The 17,227-nt window shown below is 38.3% G+C and overlaps 1 protein-coding gene across 14 annotated transcripts in view; it reads right to left on the bottom strand.

The window, feature by feature from the left end:
- Positions 1 to 17,227, bottom strand: part of CFAP20DC (CFAP20 domain containing) — a 343,042-nt gene that overhangs the window by 162,197 nt on the left and 163,618 nt on the right. For 12 of the 14 annotated variants that reach the window (XR_007921887.2, XM_051852253.2, XM_051852250.2 and 9 more), the window contains 4 exons: positions 13,340 to 13,476; positions 12,546 to 12,708; positions 4,084 to 4,200; positions 2,498 to 2,623 (listed from right to left, as the gene is read on the bottom strand). Coding sequence is in view for 12 of the 14 variants with exons in the window: in XM_051852253.2 (XP_051708213.2) it covers positions 2,498 to 2,623; positions 4,084 to 4,200; positions 12,546 to 12,708; positions 13,340 to 13,476 (543 nt within the window). In the remaining 2 variants the exon portion in view is untranslated. The remainder of the gene's footprint in view (positions 1 to 2,497; positions 2,624 to 4,083; positions 4,201 to 12,545; positions 12,709 to 13,339; positions 13,477 to 17,227) is intronic. The other 2 variants (XR_011379498.1, XM_051852249.2) reach the window with 1 other exon arrangement.

The following is a 17,227-nucleotide window of genomic DNA, read 5'->3' as shown; positions in this document are numbered from 1 at the left end:
CCTGCTGGGTGAAAATGACTTTTATGTTTAATTTTAGTAGATAATGTTTTGACATGAAAATCTTTTTGCACATTGTTTTCTTTAAAAATACTGCATACCACCACTGAGATATATTTTTATAAAACCTTAAAAAACTAATCTTTCATATCCCACTGAGATGGACTGACTCTGTGATCCAGGCAAATTGGAAAGAGAAATCTTTATAAGGAACATCATTAAAAGCATCCTTACTTTATTCTTTACAATGACAGCAGGAAAGAGTTGAGTATTTTCTAAACTTACTTTTCAGTTTTTTTTAAATTTACTTTTTTTTGTTGTATTATTTCAATGGTAAAAATCTTGCAGGAATCTGTTCTACAGAACTATAATGTGGACACAATAATTTACATCTGACTCTTGAATCCTGTCATATTTATGCTCAATGAAAATAACAAAGAACGATATAAGATTTGTCAATTCTAAAGCTTACACTGCAAAAGCAAAGCAAAACAAACAAATAAATCCTCAAACCTTTAATAAAAATTGATGGCAAATAAACTGTTGCACAATTGTATTCATTTATTAATCTAAAGCTGCTATTATATAACATGAGGTGAAAAATGTGTACTTTTCTTCTTTTTTTAAAGATTTATTTATTTATTTGAAAGGCAGAGTTACAGACAGAGGGAGAAACACACACACACACACACACAAACACAGACACATATATATAGAGACAGAGAGAGAGACAGACAGACAGACACACACACAAACACACACACACGGTATTTCCATCTGCTGGTTCACTCAAAAAAATGGCTGCAATGGCCAGGTGGAAGCCAAGAGCCAGGAGCTTCAACTGGGTCTTTTCTGTCCTACATGATTGGCAAGGGCCCAAGTTCTTGGGCCATCTGCTGCTGCTTTCCCAGATGCATTAGCAGGGAGCTGAATTGGAAGTGGAGCAGTTGTGATGTGAACCAGCATGCCAAGTGGTGGCTTAACCTGCTATTTAGCATAGCCAGCTCCAAATATATATTTCTTAGAGAAAATCAATGAAGGACAAGGGTTCCATATTTTTCAGTGACTGAATCTGTACGGTTATTGCCACTGGCAGGCAGAATGTATTTCTTTTTCTTTTCTTTCTTTCTTTTTTTTTTTGACAGGCAGAGTGGACAGTGAGAGAGGGAGACAGAGAGAAAGGTCTTCCTTTGCCATTGGTTCACCCTCCAATGGCCGCCGCGGCCGGCCGGCGCACCGCGCTGATCCGATGGCAGGAGCCAGGTACTTATCCTGGTCTCCCATGGGGTGTAGGGCCCAAGTACTTGGGCCATCCTCCACTGCACTCCCTGGCCACAGCAGAGAGCTGGCCTGGAAGAGGGGCAACTGGGACAGAATCCGGTGCCCCCACCGGGACTAGAACCCGGTGTGTCGGCGCCACAAGGCAGAGGATTAGCCTAGTGAGCCTCAGCGCCAGCTCAGAATGTATTTCATCTGCTCACCTTGACAAGGAGTGCAGACGGTTCTGAGTCAGCATAGCTAGGAACAAATAAAATGAACAGATTGACTAGATTATTCTATGCTGGACTACAAACCCTTTTGCATGGTGCTAGGCATACAGTAGGTGCTTTGCAAACAAAGCAGGTGCTTTGTAAATGCTGACAAAGTTTTCAGAAACCAGTGTGTTACACTAAATACATGAGTATGTGAAGCAAATTGAAGGAAAAGGCATCTTCATTATGCAGTTAAACAAATTGTATGACCTATTGCCAAACGTATTATTAACTGTCAAAAAGTCAAAGTAAAAAGAGTGTTTTACACCAAAGTTACTCTAATTATCTCAGGACCACATGCTTTTTGGGGATTCGTAGGTTTAACTCAAGTATTTCCATATCAATTGTAATGAATAATTTGGTATGTTTTCTTAGAAAAATATGTAAATTACTGTGTAATCACAATATTGCAGCAAACAAGATAAATGCAAGAATGATCACCTAAACATCTAATTAGTTTTTCTACACAGTGAGATTTATGCTAGAGACACTAATTGCGCCTAACATTTTAATGAAGGTTTCAACATTGCATAAATAAGACTGACAAACTACAAACAATTTTCATTTATTTTCCTTTTTTTCTTGCTCAAAACCAATTTGCCTTTGTAAAAGTAGCACACACCTGCTAGGCAAGATATGTTGATGGGCTCAAAGCTCTCAGCTCCCACCATCTCCATTATAAAGAGAGCTGGAGAAACATAATACATCATCTTTGGGTAGGGTAAGAGTGTCAAGGGAACACTTGAAAGTTTCAAACTTTCATGTAGAACAGGACAACCAGTGTCCTAACACTTGAAAATACTCTTTCATTCATTAAAGTCTGACAGAAAATTAAGGTTAACAAAAAGAGATTTATAAAAAAATTAAAATGTTAGCAAGTGGCTACATCACCACTTTTAGAAAGAATTGGGTTTGAAATACTAGGTGTATTTCTGAATTATGATCAAATATGGTGTAAGGATGCCCACCTGCTTGATCAGAAGACTGGGGCCCTGGAGTGCTGGAGTTCACCACCTCTGTGTCTTCCTGGGCCACAGCAGCCAGGACGGTTGTTGCTTCATCTTCTTCATTCTTGTGGTTTCCTGAAGAAATCCCTGGATGGTAATATATATTTTCTACTCTATTATTTTTTTATTTATATTTATAAAAAGTGATTTTTGAAAATTATATTAATTTTCTTACCTTTCTGTTTGATTCTTTAAAAGCAAATTAGAAGTAAGAATATAGATTATATGCCATTGCTTTTTTTTTTCCCAGTAGTGAGTGCTTAAAGAAGAACTCAGTTGCATTTTTGTAGACAGTCACCTTAAAATTCTTTGATAGTTGCACAGGGACATTTTAGCCTCAAGTTTTATAATGTGTGATAAAAGGAATTCAAAAACCCATATAATTTTTAAATGGTCTTATTTTTTTTCCTTGGGTCTTACATAAAATAGATTCTGTTTTCTTTAAATTATAATTCTTACTAAACATGAATCATGTAGACCAAGGTCTTTCCCTCAACACCTTAAGAAAATGATGCAGATGTTACAGAATTAATTTTCCTATCTACTCTTTTATAAAATTAATGTGAACTGAGCAAGTTGAATTTTAGCCCAAGAATCTTATATTTTTGAGAAGTTATATATATACATATATATGTACGAATGTATGTATGTGTGAGATACATTCTGGGCTGGATTCAGGATAGTCTAATACATGTATATACAAATCTACACATATATACCTCAATTCCAGTATTCAAAAGAATAACTGTTAACGGCCACCTATATTTCCCTAATACTTTACTGGCTGCAAAGAGTTAAAAATGTTTTTTTAAAGATTTATTTGAAAGGCAGAGAGACAGAGAGAAGGAGTATTTCATCTGCTGGTTCACTCCTCAAATGTCTAGAATAGTCAAGGTTAGGCAAGGAACTCCATCTAGGCGTCCCACATAGCTGACAGTAACCCATGTATTTGAGCCATCACCCCCTGTCTCCAGGTGCATTAGCAGGAAGTTGAACTGGAAGCACAACGTAACTGAGACTCAAATCTAATATGGATGTCCAAATGGGTAGCTTAACCTGCTGTGCCATAACTGAGAGCCCCAAGAGTTAATTTTTTAATCTATATCATATCACATACTGAAGAATCCAGAGGCAGAGGCAGCAAATGTATAAAACCAATCTGAACAGAGTTCAATTTAAAAGAAAAGACACAAATGAAATATGAAAAATTACAATAAAGTTCAATTTTGGTAAAGTCAGCAGGCAGGAACCTCCTCTTTCACATCTGGGCCATTTTGAAAAAACAATAATGTAAGCTTATTCAGCCTTTGAGAGTAAAATTAGGAAGTCCTTTATTTCTGTGGTACTGTCTATTTAATCCAGGAAATCTGCTAGGGCTCTACAGCAATTCTTTTGTAGAAAACTTTATTTCCATAATCCCTGTAGAACAGACATTTATATTTTAAATGAATTGGTTCATAATCCTTTGAAATTTACAACCTGCAGAGATAGATTCCATTGCCCTGAATAATGCATAGATCTAAGATAGTATTGAAATGGTACCATACCGCTGGGTGTGTCTGTCCTTTCTCTGCTGGTGCCTTTTAACCGGAATCTTCTTCTGTTATTATTCTTATCTGCTGATGGTTCTTGAGGGGGATGTGGGTGCATAATGGGTAGACTGGCTGGTCCATTTTCATATCAAAGAACAAAAGACAGAAGCGAAAGGACTATATAGCTTAAAATAACTCAGTAAATATAATTATCACTATAATGAGAACATTAATATATCATTTTGACACAACTTAAAGTTGTACCAAAAATCATAGCTTATTTCTTCATAGGAGATAGGTGTTTATTCTGATTCCAATATTAGAATCATATCAAGTTTTCAAAGTTACTTATGTATTTTATTCCCCTAATACCTTAATAGACAGCTACAAGTAATTTGATTAAGTATTCAAAAATAAAATTCAAACTGACAGCCAGCACAGAAAAATTACTTCCTTTAAAAAAGAGCATAGGAGTTTTCAAGATGGCAGAATAGGGAGGGCACTTACTGCTCTAGTCTACGGAATTATAGTTTCAAAAAAAGTGGAGAGAGAGCAATCTCAGGGAAGACTTAGGGAGAAAAAAGCAGAGGAAACTCTACACAAATTAGAGGGACACTGTAGACCTATGTGGAGGGTGTGGATGTGCACAACTCAGGACCCCAGCAGCTGAGAGCCTCAGCACCAACTTTAGAGTAAGGTGAGACCAGACTGCAGCAGCCTAAGCACTGGTGATAAAGCTGGGGGAAAAGCCTGGCATGAGTCTGGCTTGGAGCCCAGTGGGAGACAATGTGCCTGCCAATCTAGGGGGAAAACAAAGGGTGCACATTTCTCTCTCCCTGACCACCTGGCACCAGCGTCCTGTAACCACTGAGAGAGGCTGGGCACCATTCTGGACATACGTAACAGCTGCGCCTGCTTGTGTCTGTGCTCCCAGAAACCACCTTATAGGAGACGCCTGAGTCTGGTTGAGAGAATTGACAGGTGGCTGGGAGCCTTGTGTGCTGGGACTATGAAAACACTATGCCTGCATAGGAGGGCACAGAGTGTGGCTGGGACTTTGGGCAGTCACTGTGGGGGGCTCTACACGCTCAGGGCTCCCTGCTTTCCTGGTAAGGGTCACTGTTGCAAGATACATGTACACACTGAGGACTGCACAGATTGTTTGTGTGGTTCTTGTGGCAGTGCGGATGAAAACTGTACTCACTGCAGCTAGCACCCAGGCACTGGTCTCCTTTGAGGAGAGGAAGTAAATGTGAGAATATGCCAACAGAGCAGAATAAACCTCCTCTCCGATATAAAAAAAAAAAAGAGGAGATTTATCACACTCAACTTGGGTATCATTTTGGACACTCCCCTCACCATGGAGAACAGAACACGGCTTTCTGACCATATCCAGCATACACCTCTGGGTATTCACTGAAATATCAGACACACCACTAAGTCACAAAGGCATAGGTCAAAGATAAAAGCCATTACAGGTCAAAAAACAAACAAACAAGTATCACCAAAAATGCCTAATAATAAATGCAGCAATTCAAGAAACAAGAATAAGGAAAACAACATGATAGCCCCAGAAGAACACAATAGCCCCAGAAGAACACATCATGTCAGTACTAGAATGTGAAGATAAAGATATTGACCGAAATGCCAGCAACGGAATTCAAAAAATTGATCATAGGGTTATTTAGAAGGAATCAGAAGCAAATTCATGAACTAAAGAAATTCGTACATGACATAAATGAAATTTTTTCCCAGGAAATTGAGATTTTAAAGAGAAATCAAAATGAAATGTTGGAAATGAAGAATTCAAAGGAACAAATAAAACATACGGTGGATAGCCTTAAGAATAGACTCAGTGAGGCAGAAGAAAGAATATCTGAGATAGAAGATAAATCTTTGGAAATTTTACAATCATTCCATAAAAAAAAATTAGAAAACTTTTAGTTTGGAGATTTATGGGATACTATCAAACAACCCAACATACGGGTTTTAGGAGTTCCTGAAGGTGTGGAAAGACAGAATAGATTAGAAGACCTTTTTAATGAAATAATTACAGAAAACTTCCATAATTTGGGGAAAGAAAGGGATGTCAAAGTACAGGAAGCCCACAGAACTCCTAATAGCCATGACCATAAAAGATCTTCACCATGACACACTGTAGTCACATTCTCCCCAGTAACACATAAAGATTCTAAAATGTGCATGAGAGAAATGCCAGATTACTTTCAGATGATCTCCAATTAGACTCACAGTAGTCCTGTCATCAGAAACCCTATAGGCTAGGAGAGAACGGCAAGATTTATTCCAAATCTTAAGAGAAAAAAACTATCAACTCAAAATATTATACCACACAAAGTTTTCATTTCTGAATGAAGGTGAAATAAAGACCTTTCATAACAAAGAGAAATTTAAAGAATTTCTCACCACCCATCCAGTCTTACAAAAGATGCTTAAGGATATGCTACACATAGAATCATAGTCATCACTATGAAAGAAAGTGAAGACAGAAAATCTCCCAGTAAAAGTACAAAGGGAATCCAAATAAAACAATAGAATATTTTTGGAAAATGGCAGGGCCAAAGTCATTACTCATCAATACTCACCTTGAATGTAAATGGCCTCAGCTCCCGCGTTAAAAGACACAGACTGGCAGAATGGATTAAAAAACAAAATCCATCTATTGTCTGCCTCAAGAAACACATCTCACCAACAAAGTTACATGTGGACTGAAAGTGAAAGGATGGAAAAAGATATTCCATGCTAACAGAAACCAAAAAGAGCTGATATAGCCATTCTAGTATCAGACAAAATAGACTTTAACACAAAAACTGTCAAAAGAGACAAAGGGTGACACTATGCAATGATTAAGGGGTCAATTCAACAGAAGATATAACTATTATAAATGTATATGCACCTACTTACAGGGCACCTGGCCAATTAAAAGAAACATTAAGGGATCTAAAGGGAAATATAGACTCAAATACAATAACAATGGGGGAATTCAATACTCCACTTACAGTAATGGACAGATCAACCAGACAGAAAATCAGCAAGGAAACAACAGAGTTAATCGACACTATACACCAAATGTACCTAAGGGATATCTACAGATACCCTACAGATGCAGAATATACATTCTTCCCACTAGTGCTAGGAACTTTCTCTAGGAATGACCACATGCAAGGCCATAAAGCAAGACTCAGCAAATTCAAATAATATCATCCATCTACCCTGACTACAATGGAATGAAACTGGAAATTAACAACTCAAGAATCTCTAGAACATATGAAAACACATGGAGACTGAAAAACAAGCTCCTGAATGAACATGTCAAAGGAGATAGCAAAAAAATTTCTGGAAACAAATGAAAATGACAATACAACATATCAAAACATTTGGAATACAGCACAAGAAGTGTTAAGACGAAAGTTTATAGCAACTGGTGCCTGCATCAAGAAATTGGAAAGGAACCATATTAATGAGCTAACAATGCATCTCAAAGACCTAGAATAGCAAACCAAATCCAAAACTAGTAAGAGGAAAGAAATAAGTAAAATTAGAGAAGAAAAAACAAAATTAAAACAAAACAAAAAAATACAAAATATCATTGTAACAAAAAGCTGTTTTTTTGGAAAAAATAAACAAAATTGACACACCTTGGCCCAATTAACCAAAAAAAGAGGGAGAAGACCTAAATCAATAAAATTAAGGTGAAAAAGGAAATATAACAACAGATACCACAGAAATAAAAAGAATCATCATGAATTACTACAAAAAGCTGTATGCCAACAAATCGGGAAACACAGAAGAAATGGATAGATTAATGGACACATACAACCTACCTAAATTGAGCCATGAAGACACAGAGACCTAAACAGACAATAACCAAGACAGAAATTTACTTAGTAATAAACACTCAGCAAAGAAAAGCCCAGGACCAGCTGGCTTCACTGCTGAAATCTACCAGACATTTAAAGAAGAACTAACTCCAATTCTTCTCAAGCTACTCAAAGCAACTGAAAGGGAGAAAGTTTTCCCAAATTCCTTCTATGAAGACAGCATCACCTTAATTCCTAAACCTGAAAAAAAGATACAACAGAGAAAGAGAACCACAGGCCAATTTCTCAACAAAATAGTAGCCAATTGAATCCAACAACACATCAGAAAGATCATTCAACTTGACCAAGTGTGATTTATCCCAGGTATGCAGGGATGGTTCACCATTCACAAATCAATCAATGTGATACATTAACATTAACATAGTTAAGAACAAAAACCATATGATTACCTCAATAAATGCACAGAAAGCATTTGATAAAATACACCACCCTTCATGGTGAAAACTTTAAGCAAATTGGGTATAAAAGGAACATTCCTCAACAAAATCAACACAATCAAGGTAAGTTATGACAAACCCACAGCCAATGTCCTATTAAATGGGGAAAAGTTGGAAGCATTCCTACTGAAATCTGGAACCAGACAAGGATGCCCACTCTCACCATTATTATTAAATATAGTTCTCGAAGTTTTAGTCATTGCCATTAAGCAAGAAAAAGAAATCAAGGGGATACAAATTGGGAAGGAGGAAGTCAAACTATCCCTATTTTTAGATGACATGATCCTATAAATAGGGAATCCAAAAGACTATACTAAGATACTACTGGGATTCATAGAAGAGTCTGGTAAAGTAGCAGGATATAAAATCAAGATGCAAAAATCAACAGCCTTTGTATCCACAGACAATGCCATGGCTGAGAAAGAACTTCTAAGATCTATCCCATTCACGATCCAACATGGGAAGCAGGATACACAGCAGACTCATAGAAGGGCAGATGTCCTAAACAGCACTCTGGCCTCAGAATCAGCCCTTAAGGCATTTGGATCTGGCTGAAAAGCCCATGAAAATTTCAGGCATGGAAAGCCAAGACACTGTGGGGAAAAAAAAAAACCTAAATGAAAGATCTCTGTGAGTGAGAGCCCAGTGGAAAGAACAGGTCATCAAAGAAGGAGGTACCTTTCTCTGAAGGGAGGAGAGAATTTCTACTTTGACTATGACCTTGTCTAAATATGATCAAGAGTCGGCGAACTCAAAAGGCCTCCATAGCCTTGGCAACTCATGACAAGAGCCTAGGGTGATTACTGACGCCAGAAACAAGAGTGTCAATTTGTTAAGTCAACAACAGGAGTCACTGTGCACTTACTCCTCATGTAGGATCTCTGTCCTTAATGTGCTGTACATTGTGATTTAATGCTATAACTAGTGCTCAAACAGTATTTTTCACTTTGTGTTTCTGTGTGGGTGCAAACTATTGAAAGCTTTACTTAATATATGCTAAACTGATCTTCTGTATATAAAGAGAATTGAAAATGAATCTTGATGTGAATGGAAGGGGAGAGGGAGCAGGAGAGGGGAGGGTTTCGGTGGGGAGGGAAGTTATGGGGGAGGGAGGAAAGCCACTGTAATCCATAAGCTGTACTTTGGAATTTTATATTCATTAAATAAAAGTTAAAAAAAAGATCTATCCCATTCACAACAGCTACCAAAAAAAAAAAAAAAAGTCAAATACTTTGGAATAAATTTAACCAATGATGTCAAAGATCTCTATGATGAGATTCACAAAGCATTAATGAAAGAAATAGAAGATACAAAAAAATGGAAAAATCTTCCATGTTCATGGACTGGAAGAATCAATATCATCAAAATGACCATACTACCAAAAGCAATTTAAAGATTCAATGTGATACCAATCAAAATAACAAGGACATTCTTCTTAGATATAGAAAAACAATGCTGACATTTGTAGGGAAACAAAGGAGAAGCTGAATAGCTAAAACAATCTTGTATAACAAAAACAAAGCAGAGGATTCACAATACCAGATTTCAAGACATACTACAGGGCAGTTAAATCAAAACAGCCTGGTACTGGTACAAAAGTAGATGGATAGACCAATGGAACAGAACAGAAATGCCAGAAATCAATCCAAACATCTATAACCAACTTATATCTGACCATGGAGCTAAAACCAATTCCTGGAGCAAGGACAGTCTCTTCAACAAATGGTGCTGGGAAAACTGGATTTTCATATGCAGAAGTATGAAGCAAGACCCCTACATTACACCTTATATAGAAATACACTCAAAATGGATTAAAGACCCAAATCCATGACATGATATCATCAAATTATTAGACAGCACTGGGGAAATCCTGCAAGACATTGGCATAGGCAAGGAGTTCTTGGAAAAGACTCCAGGGGCACAAGAAATCTAAGTAAAAATTCACAATTTGGAAAATGTCATACCTAGTGAAATAAGCCAGTCCAAAAAGGACAAATACCATAATGTTCTCTCTTATCTGTGATAACTAACAGAGCACCTAAAAGGTAATTTACAGAAGTGAAATTAACACTTCGAGATGCAATGACTTTGAACAGTCCTCATCTTGACTGTTGAGGAACAGTTTTTTTCCCCCATACAATTTGTTGGACTCTTTACTTAGTATAGAGTTACTAATATGTGTATATAGTTCATTGAAAATAGATCTTAGCAAAAAATAAGAAAGGGAATAGGAGAGGGAGGAGAAAGGGGGTGGGAGTGGGTGTGGGAGGGTGGGTACGGTGGGAAGAATCACTATATTCCTAAAGTTGTATTTATGAAATGCATTAAGTGTACGAGTCTTAAATAAAAGGTTTCTGGGGAAAAATAGTGTGGGTAAGTTTATTTTTAATAAGAGTTTAGTGTACCAGTAGAACACTGGAGAACTGAGGACAAACCTGGAGAATTATTTATAAAACTTAATCATGCAATACTAATATTCATAGCAGCACTTAATATTGACTGACCACATCATTCTTGGCAAAATATGATTCACCAATTGGTTTTTCTCACAGAACCATCACAATGACCCCTTGATGCAGCTGTTAGCTATTACTATTACCACTACCAGTGGTAATGGTATCTCCATTTTACAGGGGACAAAACTGTTTAAGAGACTTGATCAAGGCTTCACAGAGAGTTCAGAGTTGTTACTGGATGCCTTTGTTATATTTTCTGATGTAAGTTTATACTCCATGCAGAATACTATCTTTAACAGTGAGAGTTAATTTCTTTATGTATATTTTAAATTTATTTCAAGAGCAGAATTATAGAGAGGCAGGCAGAGAGAGAAGAAGAAGAAGAAAGAAGAAAGAAGAAAGAAGAAGAAGAAGAAGGAGAGAGAGAGAGAGAGAGAGAGAGAGAGAGAGAGAGTCAGTCTTCCATCCGCTGGTTCACTCCCCAGATGGCCACAAAAGCCGGAGCTGAGCTGATTTGAAGCCAGGAGCCAGGAGTTCTTCCAGGTTTCCCATGTTGGTGCAGGGGTCCAAGGACTTGGGCCACCTTCTACTGCTTCCCCAGGCCATAGAAAAGAGCTGGATTGGAAGTGGAGCAGCCGGGACTTGAACCGGCACCCTTATGTGATGCCGGCACTGCAGGTGGCAGCTTTACCAACTATGCCACAGTGCCAGCCCCAAGAATTAATTTCTAAATCAAATAAAATGAACTGAAATGACCTCCTTTTCATTTAAGTCAGACCAGAAAGGGTAAAAAATTGACAGTGAATTCTAAGTCTTGGGTTCCTTCTCAATTATTTCTGGTTTCTAATTCTTTTTTTTTTTTTTTTTTTTTTTTTTTTTTTTTTATTATTATTATTTTTGACAGGCAGAGTGGATAGTGAGAGAGAGACAGAGAGAAAGGTCTTCCTTTGCCGTTGGTTCACCCTCCAATGGCAGCCGCTGCAGCCGGCGCACCGCGCTGATCCGATGGCAGGAGCCAGGATCCAGGTGCTTTTCCTGGTCTCCCATGGGGTGCAGGGCCCAAGCACCTGGGCCATCCTCCACTGCACTCCCTGGCCATAGCAGAGAGCTGGCCTGGAAGAGGGGCAACCGGGACAGAATCCGGCGCCCTGACCGGGACTAGAACCCGGTGTGCCGGCGCCACAAGGTGGAGGATTAGCCTATTGAGCCACGGCGCCGGCCTCTGGTTTCTAATTCTTTGAAGCTGCAAATCACTTTTCTCTGTTAGCCTTGAATTCTCAGTTGGTAAAAGGGACAAAAGACCTTTCCACATTCACAGTGTGGTTTTTGTATCAGTGAGAGAAAATAAAGAACATTTCACAAATTAAAGACATTAATTAAAAGATGAAATTAAGCTAAGAAAACTTAAAATGTAAATGGAATTGCCGAAATTTAGCAATAATGGGATTTACTTCTACATCAGTTATCATAAAGTAAAAATGCAAATATGGTAGCAATTTGAAATAACAGAGTATATAGGATGAGAATTTCTAGAATTCTAAATATATTTAAATACCCACTACTCATGTCATTATTAAATGGTAATTTTCTGAACTTAGGATCTAGTCATGAATATAACTTCTTCACTTTATAAGAAAATGTCTATTTTCACCAGCTATTAATCTTCATGCATGATTCTTCCTTACCATGAAGAGGCACAGGATGCCTTATTTGGCAAATATTTTCTTTATCTCCTTGCTCCACACAGTCAGGTATCAGCAAGGGTGACTTCTCTGAATTGGTAACACATTTATCAACAGTGGACCGCTGGTATGATCGGTGACTTTTGGGTCCAACAGATCTTACCGTCTACAAGGAAAGGAAGTTATCTGTACATTTAAATACATAGGAATTAAATGTATTTCCTATAGAATATATACAAGAAAATGAATATTTAGACAAATAAAGAGAAAAAACTAGAAGAAATGAGGTCAGAAAGTGATGGAAAGGGAAATTACTATTGCAAATTATAAATAGAGAAAAATAAGGTGAGATAAAATGGAAGACAATCAGGTCCCATAGAAGCAAAAATTAAAGTATGCTCATTTGCTGCACTCCATCTTCAGTAGGAAGGAGCTGAATTTAAAATTGCCATATATGGCAGAAATTGAGCAGAAATTCAAAGCAAACATAGCATTTGTGAATCTGTTCCCTGCAAGGCATCTGGTGATGATCCAGCTCCTTTGGAGGAGACAGCAAAATGAGCCCACTTCTACTTGCCTGTAAGTTTTGTGAATGTTTAATGAAAGGAATGATTAGAAATGTTAATTATATTGACAAAGTTAAAAGAGAACAGTTTGAAGTGTTTTAGGATCTAGAATTTCTGTTCTAAATGCATTCAAGCCTCTGCTTTGGCATGCTGTCTCTCCCTCCTACCTGGGGAAGATCTTCCCTTCCCACGCCACCATGCTTAGATAAGCTGTCCCAGTCTCGTTCCTACCTCACTGGATACCCTCACGTTATTCCTTCTGCCAGACAGTGGAGGTGGTCCAAGAACTCTGGATCCAAAGGCAATATGACAAATATCTTGATTTCTGCTGTTCCGCAAGCTACCCGTTCCTCTGTGGATTAACGAATCTGTTTTGTTAAAAAAAAGGTAAAACAGTCCATTAATAGGCGTGATGGCATATACCATGTTGAGATATTTCTGAAAGTTAAGGTCCAGATGTCACACAGCTGAATCACCCCTCTACCGTCAGCACTTACTGAAAATGCAGACATTTGACTTCCACTAGCTCTATTAGAGCTACAGATTTAGAATATTGAGAGAGGGACCAAAATACTTTGAACAAGTTCCCTCAAGTAATTGGCACACTCAGCTTCATTTAAAACATGTTTTATTTATTATTACATATTTGAAAGGGAGAGCAACAGAGAGAAAGAGATCTTCCATCTGTGGGTTCACTCTCCAGATGCTTGTAGCAGCTGGGATTGGGACAGACTCAAGCCAGAAACCCAGAACTCTGTGTACTCTGCATGGGTGGCAGGGACTCAAGTATTGGAGTCATCATCTCCTGCCTCCCAGAGTGTGCACAGCAGGAAGCTGGAATTTGGAGCACTGCTAGGACTTGAACCCAGGCGCTGATAGGTGATGTGAGCATATTAATTACTGAGCCAAATGTCCACATCAGTCATCATCATTTGACAACTATCACTAATAATTTTCTTCAAAAAAAAAAAAAAGAAGAAAGAAAGAAAAAAATGTATCAAAAACATAACTTATTTTCTCTTTAAGGAAATAAATAAAATTACCAACTAAAGAAATATTTAACCAAGTACTCTCTCAGGACTCCCTAGAGGCTGTCATTGACACCAAGAGGATAAGACATATTGCATGAGGGAGGTTCAAAGATGGCAGAATAGGGAGGGAGCTCACTGGTAGTCCAGGAAAAGACAGTTTAATAAAAGTGGAGATAGTGTAGTCTCAGGGAAGAGTTAGGGGAAAAAACTGCAGAGGAAATTCTTCTGGAATTAGAGGGACATGGTGGATCTACGTGTAGGGCATGGGTGCCCATGGCTCGGGACCCCAGCTGCCGAGAGTCTCCTCCACACCAGTGCTGGAAAGAGAGGTAAGGCAAAACTGCAGTAGCCCGAGACAGTGGCAGAAAAGCAGCAGGAAGAGCCTAGAGGAAAAAAGGCTTGGGGAAAGTACACCAGCCTAACTAAAGGAGAGAAAAAATAAAAGGGACGGTATGGACATGATTCTCTCTCCACACTCACCTTACAAAGACATGTGAGACAATAGAGCAGGCACCATTTTGGACATATGTAACAGTTGCACCAGCTCGGGGCTACGCCCGCCCCCAACTGAACATAAAAACCTTACACTGGTGGGGAGTAATAACAGGAGACTGAGACCTAGTGAATGTGTGGAGCTTATGAACTGGGACTGTGAAAAAAAAAAAAAAAACAAAAAACAAAAAACTGAGGGTGTGTGGAAGAACTCATGGTGTGGCTGGGACGTGAGTAGTTTCGGTGGGAGATGCCACAAGCTCAGGTGGCCTTGGCTACCCAGTGAGAGATACTGCAGGGGAATCTGAGCTTATACTGAGGACTGCATAGATCCTTTGTGTGGTCTTTGGGACAGAGCGGACAAATATTATACCCACTGGGGCTAGCGCTCAGGCACTGATTAACATCTAGGAGAAGAGCTCAGCTGAGCAGAATTACTTCCCTTCTGAAAAAGAGAGAGAGAGAGAGAGAGAGAGAGAGAGAGATGTACCATGCCAAACCTGGGTGTGTCACCTTTGGCACACCCTTAACCCTGAAGAACTAAACAAGAGCTCTCTGGCCACACCCACAACAAGCCTCTAGAGATTCACCAAAAGCAGACATTCCACTTTAGATTAAGAGTCATAGTATAATGAGAAAAGCCATCACAGCGAGAAAAAAAAAAAGGAAACCAAAGACTATCTCCATATGACAAACAACAAACACAGAAATCGAGGAAACAAGAACAAGGAAGCCATTATGACGCCCCCAAATGAACATGACACTCCAATACAAGATTATGGAGACTGAACAACATGCTCCTGAATGAACAGTGGATCATAGAAGAAATCAAAAGAGAAATCGAAAACTTTCTGGAACCAATGAAGATAATACAACATATCAAAACTCATGGGATACAGCACAAGCAGTGTTAAGAGGAAAGCTTATAGCAATAGGTGCCTATATCAAGAAACTGGAAAGGCACCAAACAAAGGAGCTATCAATGCATCTCAAGGATCTAGAAAAGCTGGAGCAAACCAGACCCAAAACTAGTAGGAGAAGAGAAATAATTAAAATTAGAGAAGAAATCAACAGAATTGAATCCAAAAAACATTATAAATGATCAGCAAAAGGAAGAGCAGGTTTTTTGAAAAAATAAACAAAACTGACACACTTTGGCCCAATTAACTAAAAAAGGAGAGAAATGACCCAAATTAATAAAATCAGAGATGAAAAAGGGAACAATTACTTGATCAGCCGTTGTCCTGTCAAGGAACTACTTAATACTTTATCCCTTTTAGTATTTTTTTGTTCTACTTAATATTATTAGTTGAACTCTTTAATTAACACACAATTATTCTTAAGTGTTTAAAATCAACTGAAAAGTGATCCCTGTTAAATATAAGAGTGGGTATAGGAGAGGGAGGAGATGTACAGTTCGGCACATGCTCACTCAGACTTACCCCTAATGGTAGAGCTAGAAACATGCCATTCCAACTCAATCCCACCAAGGTAGCATGTACCAATGCCATATTACTAATGAAAGTGATCAGTTTAAGTTCATAACTGATCATAATGATAGGATTAAGTGTCAAAGGTATCACATAAACAAGACTAGTATCTGCTAATAATAACTGAAAGAATTAAAAATGAGAGAACGATTCAACATGGGAAGTGGGAGACACAGAAGACTCATAGAATGGCAGATGTCCTAAACAGCATTCTGGCCTCAGAATCAGCCCTTAAGGCATTCAGATCTGGCTAAAAAGCCCATGAGAATTTCTCAGGCATGGAAAGCCAAGACACTGTGGCAAAAAAAGGCCTAAATGAAAGATCTCTGTGAGTGAGATCCCAGCATAAAGAACTGGCCATCAAAGAAGGAGGTACCCTTCTCTGAAGGGAGGAGAGAACTACCACTTTGACTATGGTCTTGTCTAAATAAGGTCGGAGTTTGTGAACTCAGGAGGCTTCCATAGCCTTGGCAGCTCATGATAAGAGCCTCAAGTGGTTATTGACATCATAAATAAGAGTGTCAATTGTTAAATCAACAACAGGAGTTACTGTGCACCTACTCCCCATGTAGGATCTTTGTCCTTCATGTGTTGTATTATGAAAATTAACGGTAAAACTACTACTCAAACGGTGCTCTATACTTTGTGTGCCTGTGTGGGTACAGTCTGTTGAAATCTTAGTATATACTAAGTTGATCTTCTGTATATAAAGATAATTGAAAATGAATCTTGATGAAGAATGGGATGGGAGAGGGAGTGGGAAATGGGATGATTGCAGGTGGGAGGGAGGTTATGGTGGGAAAAGCCACTATAATCCAAAAGTTGCACTTTGGAAATTTATATTTATTAAATAAAAGTTGAAAAAGAAGACATATTGCAAGCCTTTGGGGAGTCTGTAGGGAGGCGAGAAGACAATTGGACAGGTCACTAACACAAGGCAAAGCAGTGGCAATGCGGAATGCATGATCTCTTAAACGGATTTTGAATAACTGATCTGATTTTTTTTTCAGTTTTTTTTTAAAGCTATATTTATTTGGAAGGAAGAGAGAAAGAGAGAGAGAGAGAGAGAGAGAGACAGACAGACAGACAGAATGAATGAAGCTTCT

Source organism: Oryctolagus cuniculus, chromosome 10 (genome assembly GCF_964237555.1).
Source record: "Oryctolagus cuniculus chromosome 10, mOryCun1.1, whole genome shotgun sequence".
Classification (NCBI taxonomy): domain Eukaryota; kingdom Metazoa; phylum Chordata; class Mammalia; order Lagomorpha; family Leporidae; genus Oryctolagus; species Oryctolagus cuniculus.
Note: the sequence above shows the minus strand (reverse complement) of the source record. Positions and strands in the feature narration are given on the sequence as shown.